Here is a 27199-nt window from a genome sequence, read left to right as displayed (position 1 = left end):
AATTAACCACTGGAGAAACATATTATGGGACTATAGTCAGCCAGTTTTGCTAGTATTTTTGCTTGGTGTAATAATGTATATTAAAATAATTATTAATCAAATTGCCATCAAAATAGGATAAAATTCAAGATAAATCCAAGCTTAATTGACATACCTTGACTTGATATGCACAATGTTTTAGGCTAGCTAAAACACTTGTGTTGGTTCTCCACATGCAATGTTTTCTACATTCAGTGGGAGATAGGAACCAGGATATTATGAGCATAAAAGTCCTTGGTGTTTGTGTTCTAGTATCATCCAGGCTGTTTCCCATACTTCTTTATTTTCAATAGTGTATATTTTCAATTAAAAATACTGAACTTTACTATTTACAGTTGTGTTTTTTATATCAGTTGGGACCTTTATTTATTTATTTTTTTTAACATCCTTCCCATGGCTGTTTTCACTTCTTTATTTCTCAGGCTATAAATGATGGGGTTTAACGTGGGGGTTAAGATGGTGTACTGGATTGAAAAAACTTGATCGAGGATCACTGAAGAAATGGAGTTGGATTTCATGCACTGAAAAAGACCTGTTGCATAAAATAAACACACCACAGTAAGGTGGGAACTGCAGGTGGAGAAGGCTTTATGTCTCTTCTCTGCAGAGCGTATCCTCAGGAGAGCAGCGATGATATGGATGTAAGAAACCAGCATGAGGAGGGAAGTGCTGACACCAAAGACCACAGCAGAAGAAAGAAGAGCTATTTTGTTGGCAAGTGCTTTTGTCCACTTATGGATTCACTGGTAAATGTAGTTCCTGGATTCAAGTTGCACTTCTGTGGGTTTCTTGGACCCACTGTCCAAGAAACACTTACTAGCTGCCTGCACACTTTTATCTTCATAATCCCCACGTAATGCAAGGGGTGACATATGGCTGCATAACAATCATAAGCCATTAATGAGAGTATGAATATTTCACAAGTACCTGAGAGACAGATGAAGAACATCTGGGTAAAGCAATCATTGATAGAGATAGTTTTATGTTTTGCTAGTAAATTCACCAGCATCTTAGGGACAACGGCTGAAGAATAGCAGATATCAACAAAGGAGAGATGTGACAGGAAGAAATACATGGGGGTATGAAGTTGAGAATCAGCTTTTATCACCACCATGATGACTGTGTTCCCCACTAGGGTAATTAGGTATATCACCAAAAACAGAACAAACAGTAAAATGTGGAGTTGTGGGTCACTAGAAAGTCCCAAGAGAATAAACTCAGTCACAGTGGTTTCATTTTCCATTCCCAGGTAGTGACCTGTAAGAAGAGAAAACATTTGGAATCAATTTAGTGGCAGCAGTAGGAATTTCCACAAAATAAAAATAAGTACAGACATAAAGTGGACATTATGGACTACATAAACTTTTCAAAGCTGGCTGATGGACTTGAAGAACCAAACTGACTGAGAAGCAGTTTTCCAGCTCAGAAGAAATTTCACTTTTTAGAAATTTGGTTTTGGTGCAACTCAGAATATTTTACCCCCAAATTTACCGGTCCCTATATGCTGTTCAATTTCCAAAAAGTCGTGGTGCTTCATCTAGGCTTTCCAGGGTCCCAGTCCCCACTGTGTGGCAAGGAACCTAGAAGCTATAAAAGCCATGGCTCTCATGGGGGGTCCCCAGGTTTCTAGACATTCTTCTTAGGAGTAGAGAGATAAACTTCATTTAGAAAGAGACCCATCAGGGCTTTCATAATTTTGACTTTATAGGAAGAAACATGCAACACTTATCCTGATGACAGCCAAGAACTGTGCACCTTAGTAGGGCTGTGTGAAATAGCACCATTCCATTTTGCCTTCAGTTTCAATGGTTCGAAGGAACAGTGTTCTGTTTTGAATTTCATTTTGATTTGAAAAAGCTGTTCCATTCCATTTAATTGAAATTGAAAGGCTGTTTCAATGCTGCTTCGATGTTTCACTGGGGGTGGGAAGTCAGCCCAGCTGGGCTCACTTCCACCCGGCCCACGCTGCAATCAGGCATGGGGGAGGAGAGTCTCTCTGCCCCTGCACCCAATCAGAGCAAGGGGGGTGGGAGTGAGCTGAGCTGAGCTGACTCTACGACCCCCCCATGAGCCGGATTACAATGCTGGATAGGGGAACTGAGCCAGGCTCAGTTCCCTTCCCCTGCACTGTTATTGGCTTCTGGCAGTGGGATACATGGAGAGCCAGAAGAGACACATGGAGACATGGAATGTTTCAACTAGCTTCATTTTGTTTCGAGGCTGTTTCAAAGCCCTTCATTCCAATTTGCTTTTACTGTTTTGACCTTGAAATTAATTGAAACAGTGTCAAATTGAAACATCCAGCAACATTTCACACAGCCCTACACCTTAGTATTTTTCGGTACCTGGACCATGGACAATTCTTCTGATGCCAGGTTCTTCAAGGATTGTGGGCAGACCAATTGGGTGGACAGTTCTTGGAGAAGTACACAGCCTACCAAGAGGAAGCCTGCCAGCTAGTTTACCAGAAAAATAACACTGTACTCTCTACCAGTTCATATACTCAGTTTTACACACCAAGGAACTGAACAAAATCAGTGACTCAATGTCATTTTAGTATCTGCTGCCACTAATCAGTGTAAACAACTTGTGCCATGAGTTTTCAAGTATTCAATCTTTTATGAGCCATTAAAAGGAACCTTTGGAAAATGTTGCACATATAATACAATCACATACTTCCTACTCCAAAACCATTGTGAGGAGTTGCACTGGGAAAAAAACAATTATGGAATAATCTCAAAAGAAAATCACATGCTTTTCATGTAGTTATATTCAGATGACTTCCTAGACATGCCAGAATCAGTCTTAGTGTCTCTTCTCATTTAGTGGGTGGTATCAGTACGTCTGCCTCACTATTACATTGCTACGGATTTACAGCAGTACAAGTACCATGACTTAGGTTGAATTATCTCAGCTCAAAAGTGCTGGTAAAGAAGAGGTCTGCAATTTTCAACATAAAAAATTACCAGTTTACTCTGTCTGGATATTTTTCAGCCCTGCACGTTAAACATGCAAGACACGAACATCTATAGTTCTTCTCTTTTGCTAGAAACATACTGTAAGGCAAGGTCTTCCAAATAGATGGTCCACTTCAGAAACCTCCAAGGCTCCTGATTGAAAGATAATGCTAAACAAGTACTTTCTAAATCAGTCTTTTCAAGGTATCTAATGTTGTGTATTGAAAATGTGGAAACCAAAATCCTGCTCATCAACAATATGATGTTTTTTTTCAGTACCAATTGTGGCATCTGTTTGATGTGATTGCTGACCTTTTTTTGTGTTTAGTCAATTCCATGTAATCCAGGGATTTAAAAGTGGCCTTAATACATATTTGCTCCTGGATTCAGAAGAGGCATAAAAATTAATCTGATGTCACTTTGTTTTTATTGGTGCTCTGTCAGGGCGTGGTTTGGTTAAAGTTACAGGTACAGTCATCAGGTACCTTCCCAACCCTGACCTTTGGTCACATGATTATGTGGCTGTTTTCTGTAGGTGGTCCTGACTCTTTCCTGCCATGTCTTGATATTTTATGATGATATCAGTTGGGAAGTGACAAGTCTCACCACCACTGGGTCATGATCACTTAAAATAGGTCTCTTCTGGGGCTCCGACCTCCCCTACACCCAGCCTAGTGCCAAACAGATGTAATGCTGTCATTTGTTTACATTGGTCTTAACTGGCATCTTTTCTAATAACAAGAACAAAACAAAGTAAACTAAGCAAACAAAAAAGAACAGAAGCCAGTCCAGGCTGATATCCCCTGTCCTGGGGATATTGATCTGTCTAGAGATTTCCCCCTTTAAGTTGTTCAGGTTGGAGTTTCTGTCCACCTGCTTCAGCACTCTGCTGGCCCATAGAGGTGAGGGCATGACAGGCAGCACAGCCACAAGTAAAAGTAAAATAAAAATAATATAAAATATCCATACCCTAAGAATAGGGGCTCAGCCACTTTTCTTCTGGCTGGCCCTTTCATGGCATTACACCCCCACTGAAAATGCTGCTCTGCTCCATGTTGTCATTCTGGTCAATGTCTCTCAGCCTAATTAAGATCCGCTGAGCTTTCCTGCCAGCTGTCTGCTGGCTCACTGGTGTTGGAGATGTCCTGCCTGGCCTCTCAGGGCTTGGGACACTGATCCCCACTCCTCACCTCTCTGTGCTCCCTGTGTGTTTCCCTTCCAGCTTCCCAGAGCTGCTGTAGTCTCACAGAGCAGGTGCTCCAGAACTGTGGCTCCCAGGGAACTCATCTCTCTTTGACTGGCTCCTTTTGGCTCTCCATAATTATCTCTCTTCTTTCCTTGTTTCAGGGATGTATGTGGTAGCTGTGTTTGTCTGAGACAAAAAGAAATGCAAAAATCTAGAACTCTTGGTTCCAAAATGATACCTTTTATTAGACCAACTAATAAAAGGTATAATAAAATGTTGGTCCAATGAAAGGTATCATTTTGGAATGAGGTGTTCTAGATTTTTGCATCTCTGCTTTTCTCTTTTTCACACACTCACTATCTTCTTTTTCCTTTAAACTTAGTAAACCTTGTTCCTGATGAACTAAAGTAATTTGAGTGCTTAAATCTCAACTGTTCTTTCTATGTGAGTACATTTCACAGTGCAACAGCATTTGAATGCCCAGATCACTGACCTGGCTCTTTTCATACAGCCTTCATACACATGTGGTGACCTGTCAAATTGTAGGCATCTACTTGTATGGATTATTTTGCTTCAGTCCCCACTCTAAAATTCTCCCTGATTCCTCACTTTGATCTGGTAGCTTAGAAACCATTATTTGTCCAGCTGTTTCATCCTAAATTAAACAACATGCATTCTTTTCAATTTGTCATTCTCTATCATACTTTTTTTTCCCTGACCGAGTCTTTAATTATGTTTTACGTCGGTGAATAAATCTTCAGCATACAATCCATGCTTCTAGATTATAAATTTCATAGACTTCATAGACATTAGGGGTGGAAGGGACCTCGGGAAATCATCAAGTCCAGCCCCCTGCCCCAAAGGCAGGAAGTCAGCTAGGGTCAAAGGATCCCAGCAAGATAAGTGACCAAACGCATCTTAAAAGAGTTCAGAGTAGGTGCTTGCACCACCTCTGGAGGGAGCCTATTCCAGGCCTTGGGGGCTCAGAGAGTAAAGAAGTTTTTCTTTATGTCCAGCCTAAAATGGTCTTGGAGGAGTTTGTGACCACTGGACCTCATCATCCCTTGGGGCGCTATGGTGAACAGGTGTTTCCCCCAGATCCTGATGCATACCCCTGATGTAGTAACACCTGAGCCTCTGCTTTTCCAGGCTGAAGTGTCTTATGGCTCTCAGCCTCTCTTCATAAGGCCTATTCTCCTGTCCTCTGATCATGCGCATGCCTCTCTTCTGGAGTACCTTACATTTGTTGATATTGAATGCCACAACTTTGTCTTTTTCTTCAGTGTTGGGGCTCCTTCTCATAGCTCCTTGTGGACCAGGCACTGCCCTTAGCAGGTGTTCTTGGGGTTCCACCTCCCTTACACCCCAGATGTGTGCCAACCCTCAGGATGGCCAGATGTTGGATCACCAGCTCACCCTTCAGATATCTTCATCTACCTCCTCTTCTCCCTGATCATCTCCCAGCCTCTTTTTGTGTGAGATGACCACGGGACATCAGACCGTCCCTGCCAAAGCACCGGGTCTTCCTTCACCACATCGCTACCTGCTAAGCTGTTCTGGCTTCTCCTGATATGTGGAAGTTGCCCATGGCCCCTCTCCCTGCTTCAGGGCCCCAGGATGACTCAAACAAAATTAAAACACAAAAAGGAAAGTTTGGGGTGTGGGCCTCAGCCCACCCCACTCATATGCCCCAAGGTCCTTTGATGCCATCCTCCTTGGCCCAGTCACCCTGCCAGGCCGACATGCTACCTTTGTTTCTAGTGGATCTGGGACCCCTCCATTGGGTCCTGATCAGGGCTGCCTCCGGGCTGCTGGTGCAACCTATCTGTGGCCCAGGGAGCAGCCTTGCCATTTGGCTCTGGTGGTGCTCCCCTGGCCATTTCCCCACTGCTGGCTTTTGAATCAGCTGGGTGGTGTTTTTTGATGATGTCATCCAGCTGCTCCATTCCCAGCCGGAAATAAAAGCGGCTGATAAACTGCCTGGGCGGTTTGCTCTGGTGTGGTTCATCTGGCCCTGTTTCTTCTAAAAAAAGTATGTTTGTCCTGTCTTCAGGGCTTTTCTCTCTCTTCCCAAGGTCGGCCGGCCCTGTGTTGGGTCCTGTTGTGGGAGAGGATTTTGGGTCCACTTCTTCTGTCCCCCTGGGACAGCCTGTAGTTCCCTGGATCTACTTTTCTCCCTATCTTGAAGATGGGCACCACATTAGCCTTCTTCCAATCTTCAGGTACTTTACCTGAATACCAGGAGTTTTTGAAAATCTTTGCCAGTGGCTGGGCTATGACTCCTGCCAGCTCCTTAAGTACTCTGGGGTGCAATCTGTCAGGACCTGCTGACTTGAAGGTGTCCAGCCTCTCAAGTTGTTCCTTTACAAGGTCTACACTGATGCTGGGTATAAATTCACCCTCACCCTAGCCATCCCACATCTTGCTAGGCAGGGCAGTCCCTTTGGGTTGATGAAAAACTGACACAAAATACCCATTAAGCAGGTTAGCTTTTTCCTGGGTATCAATAGTCAGTTATCCTATTTGGTTTAGCAGGGTCCAATGTTACCCTTGCTTTTCTTTTGACTCTTCATATATCTGAAAAAGGACTTTTTATTGTCCTTGATATGTGTAGCCAGTTGGAGTTTGGTTGCAGCCTTGGCTTTCCTGGTTTGTTCTCTACAGGTATGGACCAGTGCAGGGTAGTCCTTTGTGATGATTCCTATCCTCCATCCTTTATAAGCCTCTCTTTTTTGGTGTAGGAGGTCCATGAGTTCCCTGCTGAGCCAAGGGGGTTGCTATGCCCTTTTGCTACCTTTATTCTGAGATGGGATGGACATCCCTTGTGCTATCAGGATCGCTCCCTTAAGGAGAGACTACTCCTCTTGGACTCCTCTCCCTGTCTTGTCATGGTCCCTTAAGGCCTCGACAATGAGCCTCCTGAGCTTATCAAAGTCAGCTTTCCTAAAGTATAGGACGTCTGCATTCCTGACTGATTTGAATCATTAAAGTGATTAGCTTGTGGTTATTGTCTCCCAGCTTAGGTTGCTAACTAAATCATCCCCTTTAGCCAGTACCAGGTCCATCAGCGCTTTACCTCTTGCTGCTCCATAGACTTCTTGGGTCAGGTAGCTTGTCCATGCACATGAGGAAGCCTTGCGACCATTCAGATTTGGCTGAGTGCTCTTTCCATGAGGTGTCTGGGCAATTAAAGTCTCCCATGACAACCATGCACTAAGAATGTGTAGTCTCAGCCAGTTTCCGGGTGAATTCTTGGTTGAGCTTTTGTTCCTGGTTAGGGGGTCTGTAGTAAATTCCTACCATTGTGTCCCCTATGCCATGTTCCCCATGTATTTTAACCCAGAGGGTCTCTAGTTGCCCTCCCTGGATGCCAATATCAGCTTTCAGGGATGTGTAGCTATCCTTGGCATAAAGAGCTACACCCCCACATCTTTTATCTGCATGATCTCTCCTGTACAAGGTATACCTATACCTGTGGCTCAGCCATAGGTGGAGTCCCACCAGGTCTCCATTATTCTTACAAGATCATAGTCATTCTTGTTTAGAGGGAGGAGCAGTTCCTCCTGTTTGTTCTCCAAGCTCCTGGCATTGGTGTACAGACATGTAAGCATCATGTTGGGAGTCCTAGGCTTCCTTACATTCCCGGGAAGACACCTGTCCATGGCTGGGGTAGGAGTGGAATCCCTTGGGTGCCCTAACCTGTTGGTTTTGTAGGTATTGCCTAGTAGGCTTGCTTTGGTGGTTGTCCACCCATTCCCAGGTGGGCTTAGTTTAAAGTCCGGTCGAGCAGTTCAGCCATCTTGGCTGAGAAGAGCTTCATCCCCAGTGAAGTGAGGTGGAGGCCATCTCTTCCCAGCATACCGCTGCTTCTCTTACCAAAGACAGGACTGTGATCATGGGAGCTGAAGCCTTCACAATTACATCAGTGCCACAGTCTTTGGTTGACTACCTTGATCCATCTCTCCCTCCTCAGCCCATGACCCGTAACCATGAGGATAGAGGAAAAAAACAGTTGCACCCCCAACTCCCTAAGCCCCACTCCCAGAGCCCTGTAGCCATTCATGACCTGGATGGGATTGTTCTGAGATGTGTCATTCATGCCCACATGGATAAGAAGCATAGGGTAGCGGTCAGAGGGCTGGGTAAGCTTTGGAATCCTCTCTGCTGTGTCCTGGATGCGGGTCCCCAGGAGGCAGCATACCTCCCAGGCTAGGGGGTCAGGGAAGAAGATTACTCCCTCTGTCCTCCTCAGGAGGGAGTTTGCCACAACAACCACTCTGTGTTTCATCTTAGGGAGAGCAGGGATGGTAGCTGTTGATGAACTTTCCTTTCCTGCAGGAGCTGGCAGCTCTTCAGGCTTTTCTGGGGCTGCAAGAGGTGCCTACCTGTTGCAGAGCTCCAGAGGGGAGGGGACCCTGGTGCAGTGACCCCGAGGCCGTTGACCACCTTGGTCCAGCCCTCTAGCTGAACAGTGTGGGAGATCCTCAAGTCCTCCCTTGCCCTGGAAGGTGATCCTGGTCAACCCTCAATCTTCATGGCTTGAAGGGCCTGGCAGTAGGAGTCAGTCTCCTGCTCACCATTCCTGATGGCACACAGTCTCTGGACTGCGGTCTGGAGCTCCTCTGTCTCTCACCTCAGAGACTCAAAAGTGGAGCAGATCTCAAAAGGGGAGATGGCCATGCTCCAAGTCCCATGTCCCTGGAATCATGACAAGAAGCACCCACAACCGAGAGCCAGAGACTCCATCTGTGTGGAGCCCAGAACCATAGGTTCCATCTGGGTGGAGACCTCAGAAGTACCAGAGGGGGAGGTCTCAGACTCTGAGGGGATCCTTGGGGTGTGGTGTGTGGCCATCTGCATTGTACTGGTGGTAGTCCAGCTACTGCTGTGACTACCTTCCTTTGGGGCTCACTGGCAGGGCCTTGGGCCCTCCTGCTCACTGTCCTGTGTGAACTCCCATGCTAACTTACATGCTGGGATCAAAGGCATGCCTGTTTGTGCATCCTGTTCATGTGGCTCTAGTCACGTGGCTCCCTTCGGGGGGGGGGGGGTTGGGCAAAGTAGGAGCTGGGGGAGGCGTGACCCTCCTCACCTCCTCTCAGCTGCCTCCCCGCAGCTGGGCCACATCCCTACCACCATGGGGCCCTGCTTACCTCCAGGTAGGCTGGGGGTCATTGTGGATCCTGGGGTTCTCTCAGAGGGTCCTGGGGGTCCCGGGACTCATGGGGGTGCACCAGGCTTCTCTCACCAGAGCCGGGGACTAAATGTGGCTTCTGCCATTGCTGGGCCCTTTTTAAACTGTTTGTATGCACAGAAGAGCCTGCTGGCACCATGCTACTCTTGGAGGGTTAGGGGTTCCCTCCCCTCACCAAAGGAGGGGATGGGTAAGTGCCCCCCCCTTCCCCAACTCACATGGACCCTCCTTGGATCCCCTTAGCTGCCTTCCCACAGCTGGGCTACATCCCTCCCACCATGGACCCCTGCTTACCTCCAGGTAACTTGAGGCTCATTGGGGGTCCTGGGGTCCTCTCAGGGGTTCCTAGGGGGCCTGGGGCTCATGGGGGTGCAATGGGATTCTACCCATGCATACTCGCCAGAGTCGGGGACCGAATGTGGCTTCTGCCATTGCTGGGCCCTTTCTAAACTGATTAATCTCTAAAGACTGTCTCATTGTACTATACAACTAGCATTAATGTATTTTAAATTATTAAGTAAATCCATGTACATGTTTGTCTGAATTTGGACAATGAAGGTACCCAATAAAGAGCTAAGTAAAGAAAAAAAAAAAAATATATATATATATTTATTTCTATGTACTACCAAAGAACTTAATATCATATACACAAAAACACATTTAGATTTTGAAACCTATATAGCTTTCAGTTGTCAAAAAACAGACTTTTTTTTTTCAAGGTTTCAGTTTAGGTATCCAATCTAAAATAATGGACAGTTAAATGAAAATAGAAAAAACAGAAATGATAGAAGCCTAAAAAATCAAACAAAAATCAAACAAACCCCAAATTACAAAACTTTCCAGAAAAAAAATAAATTGCTTTCTTTGACCAGCCCTGACTAGCAGTTATTTATTACCCATGGCAATTTGGCAACCTTTTGATTTCCATGCTTTGAAGTTCCCTTACAAGACATACTTTTAGGGAACAAGGACTATAGTTGTCATGATATTAAGCCAACCCAGAAGTCATGTCCCTTCTGTTGAATCTGTGCCACTAAGCATAACAGAACTTAAGGCAAAAAGGGCAAGAGAGCACAAATGAGAGAACACTAAAAGCAGTCTGACAGGCATGATAAGGGCACTCACCTAAGAGCTGGGAATCCTTGTTTCTGGTGCCTGCCCAAGGGAGTGCTTCTGCATTTTCCATGAAACTGTCATCCTGAAGAAAAAATAATAGGTCAGCACTGACTGTTTAGTCCAGAACTGAGGAAACACTCATAGCAAAATGAATGTTTGTAATGCTAGAGTGGAACTGGATTCGTTTCTTGGCTCATAGATACAAAGATTGGATCATCTAAGTCCCAGAATGGCTGCTTATGCAAAGTTGGTCAAATTGCTGTGGTATATATCCCTATGCACATGGATGCCTCCCTACTTACCTAGAAGTAGAATGCCACCCCCTTGCAAAAGTTGCATTTTGGGGACTGAAACCATCATGGACACAACCAAATCTAGGCATCCAGAAAAGAAGAGAATGTCACCCTATACTTCAGCCTCATGCCTTTGGTGTTTTAGTGGTCTCCTGTGGGGTGTTAGTTTGAGCCCTTTTAGGCAGACAAGATAATTTAATACTGGAGTTCCATATTCTTGGCAAGTGTGTTAAACACTGAGCAACTGGTTAAAAGTAAGGTGGCACCAATACCACAACCAGCCATGTTTTAAAACAAGAGTGTGTGTGCCATCTGATTTTGTGAAAAACCCATCCTGTGTGTGTGTGTGTTAAACATGCTCTGGAAACACCCACAAAATTAGGATTTTCAGGACTCCTAGCCAGAAGTACACATAATAATTTCTGAATCCTGACAGTGTTTAGTTATAAACAAGCTGGAAAGCAGCACATAGCCTAAGGCTGTTCTGACCTAGCACCGAGGTTCAGTTCTAGGTGCTTGGGAAACGTGAAATTCAAACCCAAAAATGCCCATAGGGTCTAGGCACATCCAGGGTTTGATAACAGCTAACACAGGCATTCACATTTTCAACTTTCAATGTAGGAACCTGCATTTCACCTGATTCTAATGGAGGTGCATCAGCTCTTTTGTGGATCTGTCCCAAAGGACCTGGCCCTGGGAGATACCCAAGCATCATCAAGTCCAGCCCAATGTATTATGTAAACACCTCTCTAACGCTTAGGCTAGAGGAATTTATGGACAGGTCATACACCTTTGCTTTTCTCATTCTTACACTGTCCTTTCAGTGAAAAAGATCTTTTACCTCCCTTTCCTCCTCTTGTCCCCAGATATACTTGCAGAAAACTTCCTTTTCCATTTTACACCCCTTGTGCCCTAAGCTATACAAGCCAAATTCTCTTAGATCAGTGGTTCTCAACCCTTTTTGTACTTGGACCCATTTATAAACATCCACGGCCAGGCCCGACCCAGTACCCCTCGCTCCTAACCCACTGTTCCCATGTCCCAGCTCCACAGTGTGTGGGGTGGAGGAGAGGGATATATGTGGGGCATGGGGACCCCCAAGAAGCCTCTCCAACGCAGGAACTCTGCTAGCCTGCAAGGGAAAAGCCACAGTTTCCCACATTTTTCTCCTTTGAAGGAAAATCCAGTTTTAAAGTTTGTTTGCAACCTTATATATTCTTGTGACTTACTTTTGGGTCATGACCCACAGGTTGAGAAACACTGTCTTATACTAAACCTCTGATCATCCTGATTAGCCTTCTTCACATATATTACAGTTTGAATCCATTTTTCTTAAAGAATGGTAACAAGAATTGTGTATGATATTCAACATAAGGCCTTTCCAGTAAGTTTTGTTACATTTTCTTTTTGAAATGATATACACACACATGTGTTTGTGTGTGTATGTGTATACTGTTATATTAATCTCACCCAGACTCGCACCCAATAGATTAAAAAAATAAAATATAATTTCACTCACTGAAAATCTGTAGAGAAAATGGTCATGTGACATCTGTCCAATAGCAGAGATAGAGAACAGATTCTGATGCTCTCACTGAAGTTCTACACTGTTTTATTCAAGGAATGGAGAGTTTTAAGAGGAAAATAGTCAAAATGAGAGTGAGTACCACATGGCAAACTCAGTGATTCAGACTCAGTGAACTCAAACTCATGATTTGTTCAACCGTTTGTCTACTTTTTCTATCTTTTCCTTCTCACTTCCCTTCTCCTTGTCTCTCTTTCTCTCTCACAAACATGGAACACAAGAATACATGTTATCCTTTACCCTGAAAAAAAAATCAAGGTGATGGAGTATTATTTGTTTGTACATCCAATATAAATATGTCCTCTTACTGCTCCTCCCCTTTAAGAAACAAAGAGCCAATATTTTTTTCAGACTCTGAGACTTAACATTAATTTGAGTATCTAAATATAGTCCATGTACTCCAGGGACCTAGTAGCTCTCGTGTAATTAGCTAAGAGTGTTTTGAAAGCCAACATATGATAGATTTAGATTGATGTGTCTGTTTTGTCTCACTTTGAATATTGATTTATCTGTAGGTAATTGGCAGGTGAACATATTATAAAAACTCTACCCAATGCTATTTATCCACTTTTTACCTCATGGATGGCTTAGAGTATATTAGCTGCAAATGTGACTTCACAACCAGCTTCAGGATAATGTAAGCCAGTAAGGGCACTTCATGTATGTGGCCTCCAAGCTGTGGTGCACCTCCCACAATATCTGAAGCAGAATTTTTGCCCTTGGTACTGCCAGCACAAAGTCTAAAGTGTTGACCATTCCCTTTTCCTTTTCATGGAATAGGCCTATGTACCTATGCCTGTCTTCCCCAATCTCTTAGAGACTGTGGCACATGTGGTGCAGGTAGGTCACCTACTTTACAGGGCAAATAAGAGACTGGTTAACAGACAGCCAGGAGTCAAAGCTAGGATTCACAGAAAGCCATGAGTTGCTGAGCTAGAAGGCAAATCTGTTGTTGGCATGAAGTTTGGCCACTTGTGGGTCTCTTGTATGGAGGACACTTTCCCTTCCTTATTCCTTCCTTTTGTCCAAATTACATCACCTCACTCCAAGTCTGTGTAACAAGATGCAGGTTAAAATGGTCATCTGGGGTGCAACTGCTCATTAGTGTTCAGGGAAAACCCAGTGCCCTCTAGCCTTCCTTGAGATACCCACAGAAATATTTTGTTGTCATTCAGCAGCTCTTCCCTTGGTACTTGAAGAGTTTCAAAGCATCCAAATAGTGCTTCATTATGAAAGAGCTCAGATACAAGTGCTAAACCCATACAGTCCTAACTGAGGAAGCAGGAAACGGGACCCACCTGCCTCAATCCTTTAAAGCAGGGGTTTTCAAGTGGGGGGATGTGTACCCCAGGGGATACTTGGGAAGGACTCAGAGTCTAGTTATGCACAGGCCTGATCTTAGGGTCTTTTAGTATGAGGACACTATGAAGGAGTGTTGCTTAATGAAATGGCTTCTGCCCAGGATGGGAAGGTGACCTAGGTTCTGGTTTGGACTCTTGTTCTCCATGGGGCAGAAACTTTCCCAGTGGGTTTATCCATTGAATATACATGCAAGTTGAAGCAGGTCAGCCTTTTCATAGAGGAAGGCTGTTGATAATGCCTACATGTTCTCTGATGAATTAAGTGCTTTTCTAAGACACAGAAGATACAAATTCAAACTCTTGTGGGTTAAAGTGACCTTGAACCAGACCTGCTTAATGGGAAAGTATTCTAAACTCTAGGCTATTGTGTTAAAATGTGGGCAGGTCTTTCTGGAAGATGCACAGACAGGACAATTCTATAGCATTTCCCAAAATGTTGATTCCTGTGTAGCAACACCACCCCCCAGTTGTTGTTTTTTTTTTTATTATTTAAAAATACATTCTCTCCCCTTCCCCTAACCATTTCTGACTTTCTCTCTGCCCTTTCTATCCCTTATAAGTGATTACAAGTAATACTAGGTAAGCTAAGCTAAGTTGTTATACCCCATCTCTCAATCTCCTCTCAATTCTGTCTTCCCTTTTCTGCCACCTCTCAGCCTCTCTACTCTAATGACAATAGAAACTACTCTCTACAAAACAAAGTAGAAAAGGCAGTGTTCAGAGGGGAAACCAGCACGGGTCCATAGCAGGTAGATCATACCTGACTAATCTAGTCTCTTTCTATGACCAGGTTACAAAACACCTGGAAGGAGGAGTAGAGGTTGATGTCGTTTACTTAGACTTCAGGAAGGCCTTCGATATGGTATCCCACCCCATACTGGTGAACAAGTTAAGAGGCTGTGACTTAGATGACTACACAGTCCAGTGGGTGGTGAATTGGCTAGAGGATCATACCCAGAGAGTCGTAGTGGATGGGTTGGTATCGACCTGGAAGGGTGAGGGCAGTGGGGTCCCGCAGGGCTCAGTCCTTGGACCGATACTCTTCAATGTCTTCATCAGCAACTTGGACGAGGGAATGAAGTGTACTCTGTCCAAGTTTGCAGATGACACAAAACTGTGGGGAGAAGTGGACACACCAGTAGGCAGGGAACAACTACAAGCAGACCTGGACAGGTTGGACATATGGGCGGAAAACAACAGAATGCGATTCAACAAGGAGAAATGCAAAGTGCTGCACCTAGGGAGGAAAAATGTCCAGCATACCTACTGCCTAGGAAATGACCTGCTTGGAGGCATGGAAGCGGAAAGGGATCTTGGAGTCCTAGTGGACTCCAAGGTGAATATGAGTCGTCAGTGTGACGAAGTCATCAGGAAAGCTAATGGCACTTTATTGTGCATCAGCAGATGCATGACAAACAAAACCAAGGAGGTGATACTTCCCCTCTATCGGGCGCTGGTCAGACCGCAGTTGGAATACTGCATGCAATTTTGGGTGCCACACTTCAAGAGGGATGTGGATAACCTGGAGAGGGTCCAGAGAAGGGCCACTCATATGGTTAAGGGCTTGCAGGCCAAGCCCTATGAGGAGAGACTGGGGCATCTGGACCTCTTCAGCCTCTGCAAGAGAAAGTTGAGAGGTGACCTTGTGGCTGCCTATAAGTTCATCATGGGGGCACAGAAGGGAATTGGTGAGGCTTTACTCACCAAGGCGCCCCTGGGGGTTACAAGAAATAATGAGCATAAGCTAGCAGAGAGCAGATTTAGACTAGACATTAGGAAGAACTTCTTCACAGTTAGAGTGGCCAAGGTCTGGAACGGGCTCCCAAGGGAGGTGGTGCTCTCCCCTACCCTGGGGGTCTTCAAGAGGAGGTTAGATAAGCATCTAGCTGGGGTCATCTAAACCCAACACTCTTTCCTGCCTATGCAGGGGGTCGGACTCGATGATCTATTGAGGTCCCTTCCAACCCTAACTTCTATGAATCTATACTTTTGCCTAAAGCAATAGATATTAAGCCATGACATGAAATGTTATTCAGCACTAATTGAATTGTGTCTTTGTTTTAAACTACATAATGCCTATGGCTAATAATCAAATATATTTTAAGTTGTATAGTTATTACCTACTGGAATGAACCCCAACAGAGTCCTAGGCAGTCAAATGCCTATGTTCTGAATCCTGCTTAGAATTTTTTTAGTCTGAAAACCATGCCCAGCAGGTGATAGTCTCAGAAAGAGGAGAGCCCTTCTATACTGTAGCATCTGTAGCAGAAGAGCTGATCCATGTCTCAGAGAAGCTAAAAACCCAGGTTGTCCATAGCTCCTGTCCACCTTACCTGCACCTCTCTGGCCTCTTAGCAAAATACTCAAACCACCATGTTGCATCAGAAAATATCCTAAAACCTCTGTCATTTATTCTTTTATTGAAAAGTTATTTGGGAAAAAAAATGAGTGGAGGGTAGTACAAGGGACAAGTTTTAGCCTCACTGAATGCAGGCTCAAATTAACAACCTAGGCTACCCAACTTTCAGAGAAGCAAACACATTACTGAGGCAGACATCTTCCAACTTTCCCTCTTCCTCAAGGCTCCACATACTTCCTCCCTAAACTGCCCAGGGCTTAAGAAAAAATGAGTTTTGCAAGCAAGTGGCTGGAGGGCCGGGGTATGGTGTCACAGAGGTGGAGGTTCAAACCTACAGTGAGAGATGGGGGACTAATAGTAGGGCCTCCAGCTTTCCAGGCAAGTGACATAGCCACTCAACTCTGGAGGCAAAGACATAGGAAGCTCCTCACCTTCCATTTACATTGCTACATTGTTGTCAGTATCAATATGTATGTAGTCATCTGCAGTCCTAGATTATCCATATAGGAATTAAATGGCTTCTGTCACGCATATGCCCCAAATGCTCCATCTAGATGACTACAAGAAGGTCATTTAACAACCAGGAAAGAACAGAATGCTACACTCAGTTTCTAATGAAAGTTCTACTTTTCAGAATTAACTTAAATCACCACTAAGCTCAGAAAGAAGGATGGTGTGAAGATTAGGGAGCTAGCCTGAGGCTTGAGATTCCTTTGTTGGGACCACGCTTTGCTACTGTTTTTTTTCTGAAAGGCCTTAAATGAATCACTGTGAGCCACACACAAAGAGACACCTTAGTTCAGATCCTATTTACCCTCTAAGGACTCTTCACTTAGGCATTGAAACATATATAATATATTTACGTTGCCCAGGTTTTCTGCACAGCTTCTGTAGCTCTAGTTGGAATATGGAGATGAAATTTTAGTCGCACCCAGAAGTAAGAGGACAAACACATTTGTGTGATTTTGCTGGACTTGTCTCAGATGCTGTGTATTTGCACTGAGGAGCTTTTCTCTAGGGTTTTAATGAATATGGACTATCTCTACATTCTCAGGGCTAATTCATCCCCCCCAGATGCCACCCCCAAGAACCGCGTGAGCATGTGCACACACACACAGTTTCAAAAGCTTATTTCAGGAAATGTACTTTTCACTATCAAATAAACACATGAAGGTAAATATTTGTTTTATTTTTCTTTATTAGATGAAGGGGTTCTGTTTGAAAGCAAAGAGTTTCAAACAGTATTATAACTAAACCCTTTATTTCCAAATATACATAAACCATACTCTGTTTTTAAACAAAATTGTCTTTAGAGATTGTTCTTATAAAAATTTTACTTCATATGCATGCTAAAAGCCTGAAACAGGCCCTACGCTTTAAAAGGATCTTAGCAAAATTAAAACCCATATCCACATCCAAAACTGAATCCCAAATTGAGAGGCCAGGCTCAACAGGGAAGGAACATCATATGCCCTCAACACACACACACACACACACACACACACACACACACACACACACACAAAAAGTTGCAACAGGTTGTTTCAGAAAATGTTCCTTTCACTATTTAATTAAGACACAAAGGCAAACATTTGTTCTATTTTTTATATGTTAGAAGAAGGGGTTGTGTTTGAAAACACATAGTTACAGGCAGTATTATAATTTAACGCACCTATATTAATGCAATCACAGATAACCCTCCCATTTTTTAATTAAAGATTTATCTTGCTGTGTTAAAATGGAGTGTAGTTTTCCCACTAGATAAGCCCTCTGTAATAAAAATAAAGTAACACAGCATGCAGTAAGCAAAGTAACATGTTTAAAACAAAGTTAAAACAAAGTTAAAACAAAGTTCTGTTTTAAAACAGTTAACATTAAAAAAAAGTATTTTCATTAATTAAATGCTGCCTGTTCCATGCAGTCTAGAATGGGCCATTTATCATGAGGGGCTGGCTTTGGGGCCACATAGGTAACACTTCAGATGTCAGAGTTATGTAACAGGGGCAAGAGCCTGAAGATGCCAACTGGGGCAGGTGGAGTTTGTAATGTCACGCACATATGATGGGGGGTTAGGGGTGGGGTTTCTGATGTCACACACCATATAAGGGAAACAGAGGCAGACTTCCAACTCCAAGATAGTGGCAGGTTCGAATGTGACAGCAGGGGATGGGGCAGTTGTCAATTTGATGGCTTATGTGCCCTATATACTTCTGGAGTCTGGGTATAAGTGCCCAAAACTAAAGTTACACAGCTGTGTATATGCCATTCAGGAATGTAGAATTAAACAGGGTTTAACTCATATTATATACTTTATGTCACTTGCTGCGTATTGTCTTTTACAGAACTAATTAATAATCTAATTTGAATACAAATTAATTTGTGTTTTGAATTAATTTTCATGTTCAATAAAGAATAGTTAACACTACTTTACTGCATTTTAACTTCCCCAGGTATTTATTTCAATACAGTTACTTCGGATTTACTCTGGTCTATGTTCTTGCCAACATGACTTTCATATCTCTGAATGGTTTCCGTAGACTCCATTAAAATATTCCAGATTTGGTTTTTGATATTCTACAAAGAACCATTTCCAGATTACACAGTATGGCATTTACTAAGTGAATACGATGTGTTCTCCAATTATTTTCATTAGTTTTTGACAAAGTTCATCTCTTCTAGTTATTGTTTATCACCTGATTCATTTGCAAAAATCCCAGCTTGATGGGATATGCAATGAGCTTCCTCAAGGATATCAGGGATGAGCTGCTCTCTTCCAATTAAAAGGCAATGAAAGTTGATTCCCTGCTTCCTTGAGTCCCCCTCATTAAGTACAGGATCCTTGATAAACTACTGGAGAAACATATACTCAGCTGTTTTTACAAGTAAAGATTAAAGGAACAATCATGTGTCTTAAAATAATTAGTCAGGTTTTTTTTTATGTTCCTTCTCTGCTGTTTTCTACCTTCCTGTTGCCTGATTCATTTACAGAAATCCTGTGCTCATAGGCTATGCAAAGCATGTCAGCAAGTACTCTAAAGACTGGAGAGCCCACCACCAATTTAAAGTCAATAAAATTCCTGCTCCTAAATTCCTATGTCATGTTTTAGGAAGGACACGTGTGTTAGATGACTTGGTTGAGATATGCTGAGGAATGCTCTGCCATCTTTATAAGCAAAAATTCAAGATAAATTTGGGCAAAGTTGGCCTGGTTTAATTTGACCTAAACAAAATCTGTTTTCATAGTCTAGACATAATCCTTGTGGTGGTTCCCTTTGGTATTTTTATATTCAATAGCACTTTCAAACCAGGATAGATATTAGGATAGTATTTATTGACATTTGTGATCCAGTATCATACAGGTACATTAATTCAAAACACCCAAAAAGTCTTCATCCAGTAATGCTATGTTTAAAATTATATTCTGCTTAGGTTATAAAGTTATTCAAAATTGTAAAATCAGTCTAAATCCCTTGAGAACTTGATAGTTTTAGTATTTTAAGAGCCATTTTTACTTCTTTGTTTTTCAGACTATAGATTATGGGGTTTAACATGGGGGTTAAGATACTATATTGGATGGAAAATACCTGATCTAGGACCAGTGAAGAAACATAGCTTGATTTCATGTACTGGACCAAGCCTGTAACAAACAGTAGAGTCACCACAATGAGGTGGGAGCTGCAGGTGGAGAAGGCTTTTCTCCTTCCCTCTGCAGAGTGTATCCTCAGGATGGTAGGTATAATACAGATGTAAGACAAAAGCATGAAAAGGAAATTGCCAAAACCAATAACCACAACAGAAAAAATAAGAGTTAGTTTGTTAGAAAATGTCTCTGTGCAGGACAGTGTTAGTAGTGGAGGAAGTTCACAGCTAAAATGCCCAATTTCATTGGGCCCACAGAAGTCCAGCTTTAATGCAGGAAACATATTTAACAGTGAATCCATAAGGCCCATTGTCCAGGAAACACACACTAGCTGCTTGCACATTTTTTTGTTCATAATCCCTACATAATGCAGGGGGTTGCATATGGCAGCATAACGGTCATAAGCCATAACTGAGAGCATGGCTATTTCACTACCACCTGAGAAAAGGATGAAGAACATCTGGGTAAAACAAGCATTGACAGATATAGTCTTATGTGTTGCTAGTAAGTTCACCAGCATTTTAGAGACAACAGCTGAGGAATAGCAGATATCAACAAAAGATAGATGAGACAGGAAGAAATACATGGGGGTATGAAGGTGAGAATCAGCTCTTACCACCACCATGATGACTGTGTTTCCCACTAGGGTGATTAGGTATACCACCAAAAACAGAAAGAACAGTAAAATTTGGAGTTGTGGGTTACTAGAAAGTCCCAAGAGAATAAACTCAGTCACAGTGGTTTGGTTTTCCATTCCCAGGTAGTGACCTGTAAAAAAAGGAATTAGCATAATGACAGTCAAAGGGATTTCCATAAAATGGAAAGAATCAGAGACAGACAAACGGCTGAGGTGATCTCTTCAACTATACATGATTTCCCCAACTGACTTAGAAGCATGTTTCCACCTCACCAGAAATGTCACTTTTTAATAGTTTGGTTTTAATCCAAGTAAAAATAAATAAATTTCTAATTATACTAATCTCTACATGTTACTGTAGTGTCCCAGACCTGGATGATTTATCCCAATTTCTTCAAGCTCTAAGTCCCAGCTGTACAATATAGAGACCAGGATGTGTAAGTGACCTGGTTTATGGAGAGTGTTTCAGAGACTTCCAGGCTTTCTGCTGTGATACTTAGAGTCAGGCCCACCATCAGGATTCTGCTTTACAACAGGAAATATGGAAGCTGTGATTTGACTGTCTAAGCATTGAGGAGCCTAAGATTGCTGGATCACTCACTCAACAACAGATTAATGAGCAGAGTTATCCTCCATTCAGTGCTCGTGGGCAAACCTATTCAAAGGAAAGTCCTTGAACAAGAGAATCAGACTTTCTAGTGTTCTTGTCCCAGGAGTCTGTCTGCATGAGAAATCCTAGAAGACCCATTTGCCAGTATGAAGTTAATACACCAGACATACAGGTGTGGATTCCCTGGAGAACCACTTTTGATTCAGTAGGAGATTATCAACCCCAAGATGTTCTGCATGAGAAAAGATTGAGGTCAAATAAATAAGTATTTTCCTATGGAGTGATTGGATCAGAAAGTTTGCATACACTTCTATGCCAGATCATTAATCCAGTTGCATGCTCCAAGAAAATGAACAAGAAGGGAATTGCTTTCATTGCTTTTGCTGTAATTAGGCAAGTGGCAACACTTTATCTAAAGAGTGCTCACATGCTCTGTATATTAGGAGCTGTCACACAAAAATCTTCTGTATGACCCGGTGTATAGAATTGATTTGTCTACACTAAATCCCATATTACCCAGCTTGCAGGTAGAGAAACATTATAGAATGCTAAGAAATTAAATTGAAAATTGTCTTACCCAATTAAAGTGGTTGTTCTGGTTAGATGGCTTCTTAAATGTGCCATACTGAATGTCTGTGACTCTTATTTGCCTAAGGCCTTGTTCACTACTATGTTATTGCAGCTTTTCAGCAATACTACTAAAAGAAGTACTCACATCTGTGATTCAGTGGTCAAATACTTGTCCACCATGCAGGAGAAATGGGTTCAATTCCCTGGCATGCATTTAACTACAGCTTTTGAGGTACCAAACATCTGGACTTTGGATTCTGTCTCAGTGATCTGAAGTGGGGATGAAAGGGCTGGGCAGCTTCCACTCCTCTATACTCCTTCCTAGCCAAATACAGTGAAGGTCCTGGTGACCTCTCAGGCGTACAACATGATCCAGAAGGACTGATGGTTGGATAGTGGTAAAACAGTTCAATATCATAAGCTCAGCATGATTGTGCTCTAAGACAGTGGTGTCTAAAGCCCTGGATAACATACGTACGCAAGCGTCCACCCTAACAATATACTGTTTTTCAGTACTTTACTTCTGTGTATGTTAAACATGTGAGACACAAACTTTTATAGTTTTCTCTTTCTCTTGTAAAAATAAGTTACAGGCTATGATTTTTCAAGGTGTTTGTAATGCTCTTGGGTTTTTGACTTTTTATAAAGTCTACTCCCGACATTTTAAAGCAGTAGTACTCAATTTTTTAACCCTGCAAGCCACATAAGTGATGGGGGTGGCGGGGCAGTCTACAGGTCAAATCCCACAAACAGTACCGGTCCCTTGCCTGAATCTAGCATGGGATCAGTACATTGGGCCAGTCTATGGGTGTGATCAGGCACACTGTCTCAGTCCCTTTTGTTAGATCCAGCCATGTAGCAAAGCCATATCCTAGACTGGTCCCATGTGCTGTACCAATCCAGAGCATGGATCCACATCATCTAGCTCACAGGGCTTTCCACAGGCAAAAAAAATGGCAGCAGGGGTGTGATGGTGGCATCCATTGTTGAGTCTGGAAACCACAGCAACTAATGATGCAACTTCTCCCTCACCCCCAAATTTTCAGCCTCATTGGCAGGCTGGATTTGATGCATTGGCTGGAGGTTGAGCACCACTGCTTTAAAGGATCCTGACTTTCAGGCATTGCTGAAGTAGTGCTTTCACTGAAAAAAAAATCCCTTTTATATCTGGTGTTTAGCACACAAACAAAGAGGCACCTAAGACCTTGCACTTCAGTAATATAGGTTTGTCCAACTTAATCTTGACATCTATTTGTCCCCATTGCATTTTTTTGCCCTTAATAACAGGGTTAATGGAATTCATTATGAAATGTACCTCATTACCTACAGGAGGAGAGAGAATCAATTTCCACCTCCCACATTTTTGTTTACTTCCCATTTTTCCTTTTTTCTTAAGCCTTAGCAGATGTTATTCTTGATGGACTCAGGAAAGGGGAAGGTTGAATGGTACATGTTATTTCACATGAATACATTTCACAATAAAAACAACACTGGAAAGCCCAGATCACTGAACTACACAGGTGGCTCCTGTAAACATCCAAAGGCATGCCAAATTGTCAGGACCTATTTATATGTATTTTGCCCCGGGATCGGAATGAAATCTGTTTCAACCCACATCATTTACTTTAGTCACTTAATTTAAAAAAAATAATGATTTTTCTGATGTGTTTATTGCATTCTCAAAACAAATTATTCATCCAATCAGCCATGCATTCTTCCTTCTTCTCCCTTTCATTCAAAATTTCTTATAATCATATTTTAACTAGGCATGTACATTCTTCAACTCATCACCAGTACTTCGGCATAGCTTCTCCTTTGGCATAGCTTCTATTCATATTAATAGTACAAATAGCATGAATGTATCTTAAGTTCTTAACTCAAACCCTTTATTTTTCCCTACAATTATGCAATGAAGTCATTTATTAGGGAACTGAGTGCTTGCTTTCGGCATATGCCAGTCAATAGCTCCAGATGACCATCATGGGGAAGTGAAAATGCTGAGAACTTCAGATAAACATTCATTTTTCTATAGAAAAAATATTTTCATTCAAATTTCCAGATCTTCAATGAATATCTAAACATAATAAGACAAGGTTCCTTTGGTGGTAAACATAATAAAGCATACATGCCATTTTAAAATCCCATGTCTTATATTGTTTTCTAACCCACACAACAAAATAAAAAACTTACAATACTACTGTGAGAGTTTAGTAACTTTCAAACATCAGTCATCTTTCAAGGTTTGAATATAGCTTTTATCTAATCTAAAATCATGGGCAAGTAAAAATAAATTAAAGCAGAAAATGAAAGTGAGAGCAAAATTGCAATTTAGTTCAAGAAAAATGACTGGCATTTTTAACTAGCTCTGACCACATTTACTAGTGATAGCACTGGCAAAGGAACAACTATTTGAAATACCTGCTTTCAAGTTCTCCCAGAACAGAGAATTTGAATGGAATAAGCAAAATTCCCATGATGTTCAACCAAGAGCAGACTTTCCAACACTTTGGTTGAAGCTGTGGCCCTGTGCAGATTAGATTTCAGGGATTATAGGGCCAGAGAGCAGAAAGGGGAACATGACTCATTTGCAGGGAGGGAATCCTTGATTGTGGTCTTTTCCCCAAAGACAGCTTTTGTATTCTTACGTTAAATGTCTTTGGGTTAAAACAAACAAGCAAACAAAAAGAAACAGGCATAGATCTGAAAGTGAGGAACAACATTGAGATGACATCAAGAAGCTGAATGCCCTGAATAGTAGGCTACATGTTCCTGACTTTGGTGGTGTGAAAAATAGCCAAGGGTATGTGAATTTTGGCTCCTTCAAGCACAAGAAGGGACTGAATATCGGTACCACGTCATGGGTAAATTTTCTAACACCTGAGATATTCACTAACAGAAAAGTGACACAACCTCCACCGCTGGATGTGTTTAAAAAGATGGGGGACACCATCACTTGCTGTGAGAAAAAAGTGTGTGTGTGTGTGTGTGTGTGTGTGTGTGTGAACACTCAGGGAACAACCACCAGTTTTGGTTCCTCAGGAGCCTTACACAGAGGAACACAGCATTCCTGAATCCTTGCAGGGTTCAGGCATGAGCTAGATGCAGAGCTGCTTGTCATTATCAACACCGTGGCTGTCAGGTGCTGCCAGGGCACAGGGCAATTCTAGGGACATGTAAAACTTTAAGCTCCAACATAGATATGTCCTATAGGGCATCTCAGGTGTTAAGTCATTGCTCAGCATAGCATCCCAGGATTACATGTTGGATTTGGACACACAAGTTTTGCCAAAATCCCCATTCACAGAGCTATGCTCTTTTTCGGAGCTGGCCCAAAGAACATAGGACTCGAAAAGCCCCTGAGGGATCAAGCACAGCCTCATCACAGTGTGTAATCACATCAGATATTTACTTTCTAAAAGTGGTCAGGTTCAATCTTCAGTTTCGTCAGGCTGTTTGTTCCCCTTACACTTCTTGGACGTCTGTACCAGAACCTCAGAACTGGAATGGTTAGAAGTCTTCTTCAAAAGCTCAGCCTATATTTATTTAGGGCCAATTAATACACTTCTCTTTTCATGTGCTGACATTATTCTTTAGTTTAAATACCCCATTTGCCTCTTTTGATTTTACCCCCCTTGATTTACTTATGGAGATAAATCATTTTTCCTTCTCAGACTTTTTTTCCTAGATGAAACAAATTAAACTGTTTTAGACTGATGACCTGCTTCTCCTAATAGCACATCTTTATGTCTTTGACAGGTTTTTTTTCTCCTTCTCTTTGCAATCAATCAGAATTGTACATATGCTCTATCTGAGGTATTTTCAATATGGTAAGCTAAATTTCATTTGAATAAATGAAATACCTTAAAAAAAACCCAGAACATACACACACATACTCATGTGATTCACACGTATGCCCCCACCAACCAATGTAAAGAATAAAATAACAATACACTTACCATATATCAATACATAAAAAAAAAATAATTACATTGTTGTCCCCAGCATAGACAGACAGGATTCTTTGCTCTTCCCAGAGTCCTGCACTGCCTAACTTGAAGAGTGTGTTACTGGTACTAAGAGAACTATTGTGAGGGAATATGTTAAGAGGAACAAAAGCATCACAATATACCTTCAGTGAACCATCAGTAAGTTTGTCCCTTTTTCTATCACTCCCCTCTCACTTAAAATCTACTTTTTTTTCCTTTCTGTCTCCCTAATAAACAAGAGAAAAATACATGCTGGTTTTGATTTGATAAAAGGTCTCTCCAGGTGTTGGGGATATCACTTGTAGATGCTATATAAATACCTTCCCAGATTATCCCTCCCCTCTTGGAAAAAAAAGAATCAATATCATTATGACACTGAGACTAAATTTGGAAGTCTAAATATTTTCCAACTACCTTGAGAATTAGTATGTTATTCATAACAAGCTGCTAGTGCCTGCTAAACAACAGTTAAGGCACAGAGGTAGGTCTATATTTGTACTGTGAATATGCAGAATTGTAGTAGGAGATTTATATGATATATTTTTATGCATCAGTGCTCATGTAATTGTATCAGGTTTTATGCCATTTGCTTTTTAAATATTGTTCCAGAGAAGGGAATAAGCCATGTTCAGTGCATGCATGTGTGTATCCACCAGCGCACAAATATGTCCCAGCTGTCCCTGAAATTACTCCCTTAATTGTGTGCATGCTTGTTTCCCACATGTTCTCTTTTCATGCTTGGAGGTAATGGAAAATAGAACTTACTCTGTGATGAACTGAGAAAATGTGGCCTTATCTCAGGCTTTGCTAGTCAGTTCAACTCCTCTGGGCTGGGATTCAATAGTTATCCCAAGCTAAAGGATGGCTAGTGAGGGCCAAGCTTAATCCATCCCTGCAGGTTGTTCCCAGGGCTCTCCACAGTCCCTGACCTAGACCAGCTCAGAGAGCATTTACATACATACCTTTTTGTCCCATGATGCATAAGAGATCCAGTGGGTCAGGGCAGACGAGCTGTCTCCGGGAGTTACATGCCTATGGAGCAAGAACTAAAGGAAAGTGTCACCTTTCTTACCACCTCCAGTGCTTGAGGTTCTGTTTGAGGGCCAGATACATACGCAGTGACAGGTAGAAGTGGATAGTTTTGAGGACCTGGAACAACGAGCATCAGTCACAGAAATTCAGGAAGCCTATGATGAGATGGATGTGTCACCTAGGACACAAAGCATTAATATGGAGATGCCCATGAACATGGACAGTGGATGCCTACTTCTATCTGGAAGCTGGGATCCCCTGAAAGCCCCTGTTGCATTGCCAACCATTCTGACATGGGAAATCCCTTACCCAGACCAGCTGTTCAGGAAGATTGCCACAGAATATAAAAATCACAAGCACTGAGCTGCTTCTGTAGGCAGCAAAGACCAGGTTGGTCTTTCTTTACTTTATGGGGTTCATGGATGGTTTAGAGTACATCAGCTACAAAGGCTACTTTACAACATACTTCAGGACATTGTGGGCCAACAGAAGCACTTCACCTATGTGGTCTCCAAGCTGTAGTGCATGGTCCACAATATCAGAAGAATTATTTGCCATTGGTGCTTCCAGCATAAACTCTGAAAGGGTGACCGTATCCCTTCTTCCTTCTCAGGGAACAGGATTTTGTACCCAT

At 42.4% G+C, this 27199-nt stretch overlaps 1 protein-coding gene across 1 annotated transcript; it reads right to left on the bottom strand.

Annotated features, from left to right (window-relative positions):
• Window positions 1-742: 742 nt before the first annotated feature.
• Window positions 743-26508, bottom strand: LOC102560845 (olfactory receptor 5AP2-like). The gene is made up of 3 exons (XM_019489812.2): window positions 26496-26508; window positions 19569-20498; window positions 743-1296 (listed from the first exon to the last, which is right to left on the bottom strand). Exons 1-3 carry the CDS (start codon window positions 26506-26508, stop codon window positions 743-745), a joined length of 1497 nt encoding a protein of 498 aa, XP_019345357.2.
• Window positions 26509-27199: the final 691 nt, after the last annotated feature.

Source organism: Alligator mississippiensis, chromosome 7, assembly GCF_030867095.1.
Source record: "Alligator mississippiensis isolate rAllMis1 chromosome 7, rAllMis1, whole genome shotgun sequence".
Classification (NCBI taxonomy): Eukaryota; Metazoa; Chordata; order Crocodylia; family Alligatoridae; genus Alligator; species Alligator mississippiensis.
The sequence above is the reverse complement of the archived record's forward strand: the minus strand, read 5'-3'. Positions and strand labels throughout refer to the sequence as shown.

What these genes read in the sequence shown, in the direction of transcription:
- LOC102560845 (XM_019489812.2), bottom strand. An exon ending in TAAAATACTAAAACTATCAA is followed by an intron (nt 1,297 to 19,568) that starts GTTCTCAAGGGA and finishes CTCTTCTTACAG; the next exon opens with GTCACTACCTGGGAATGGAA.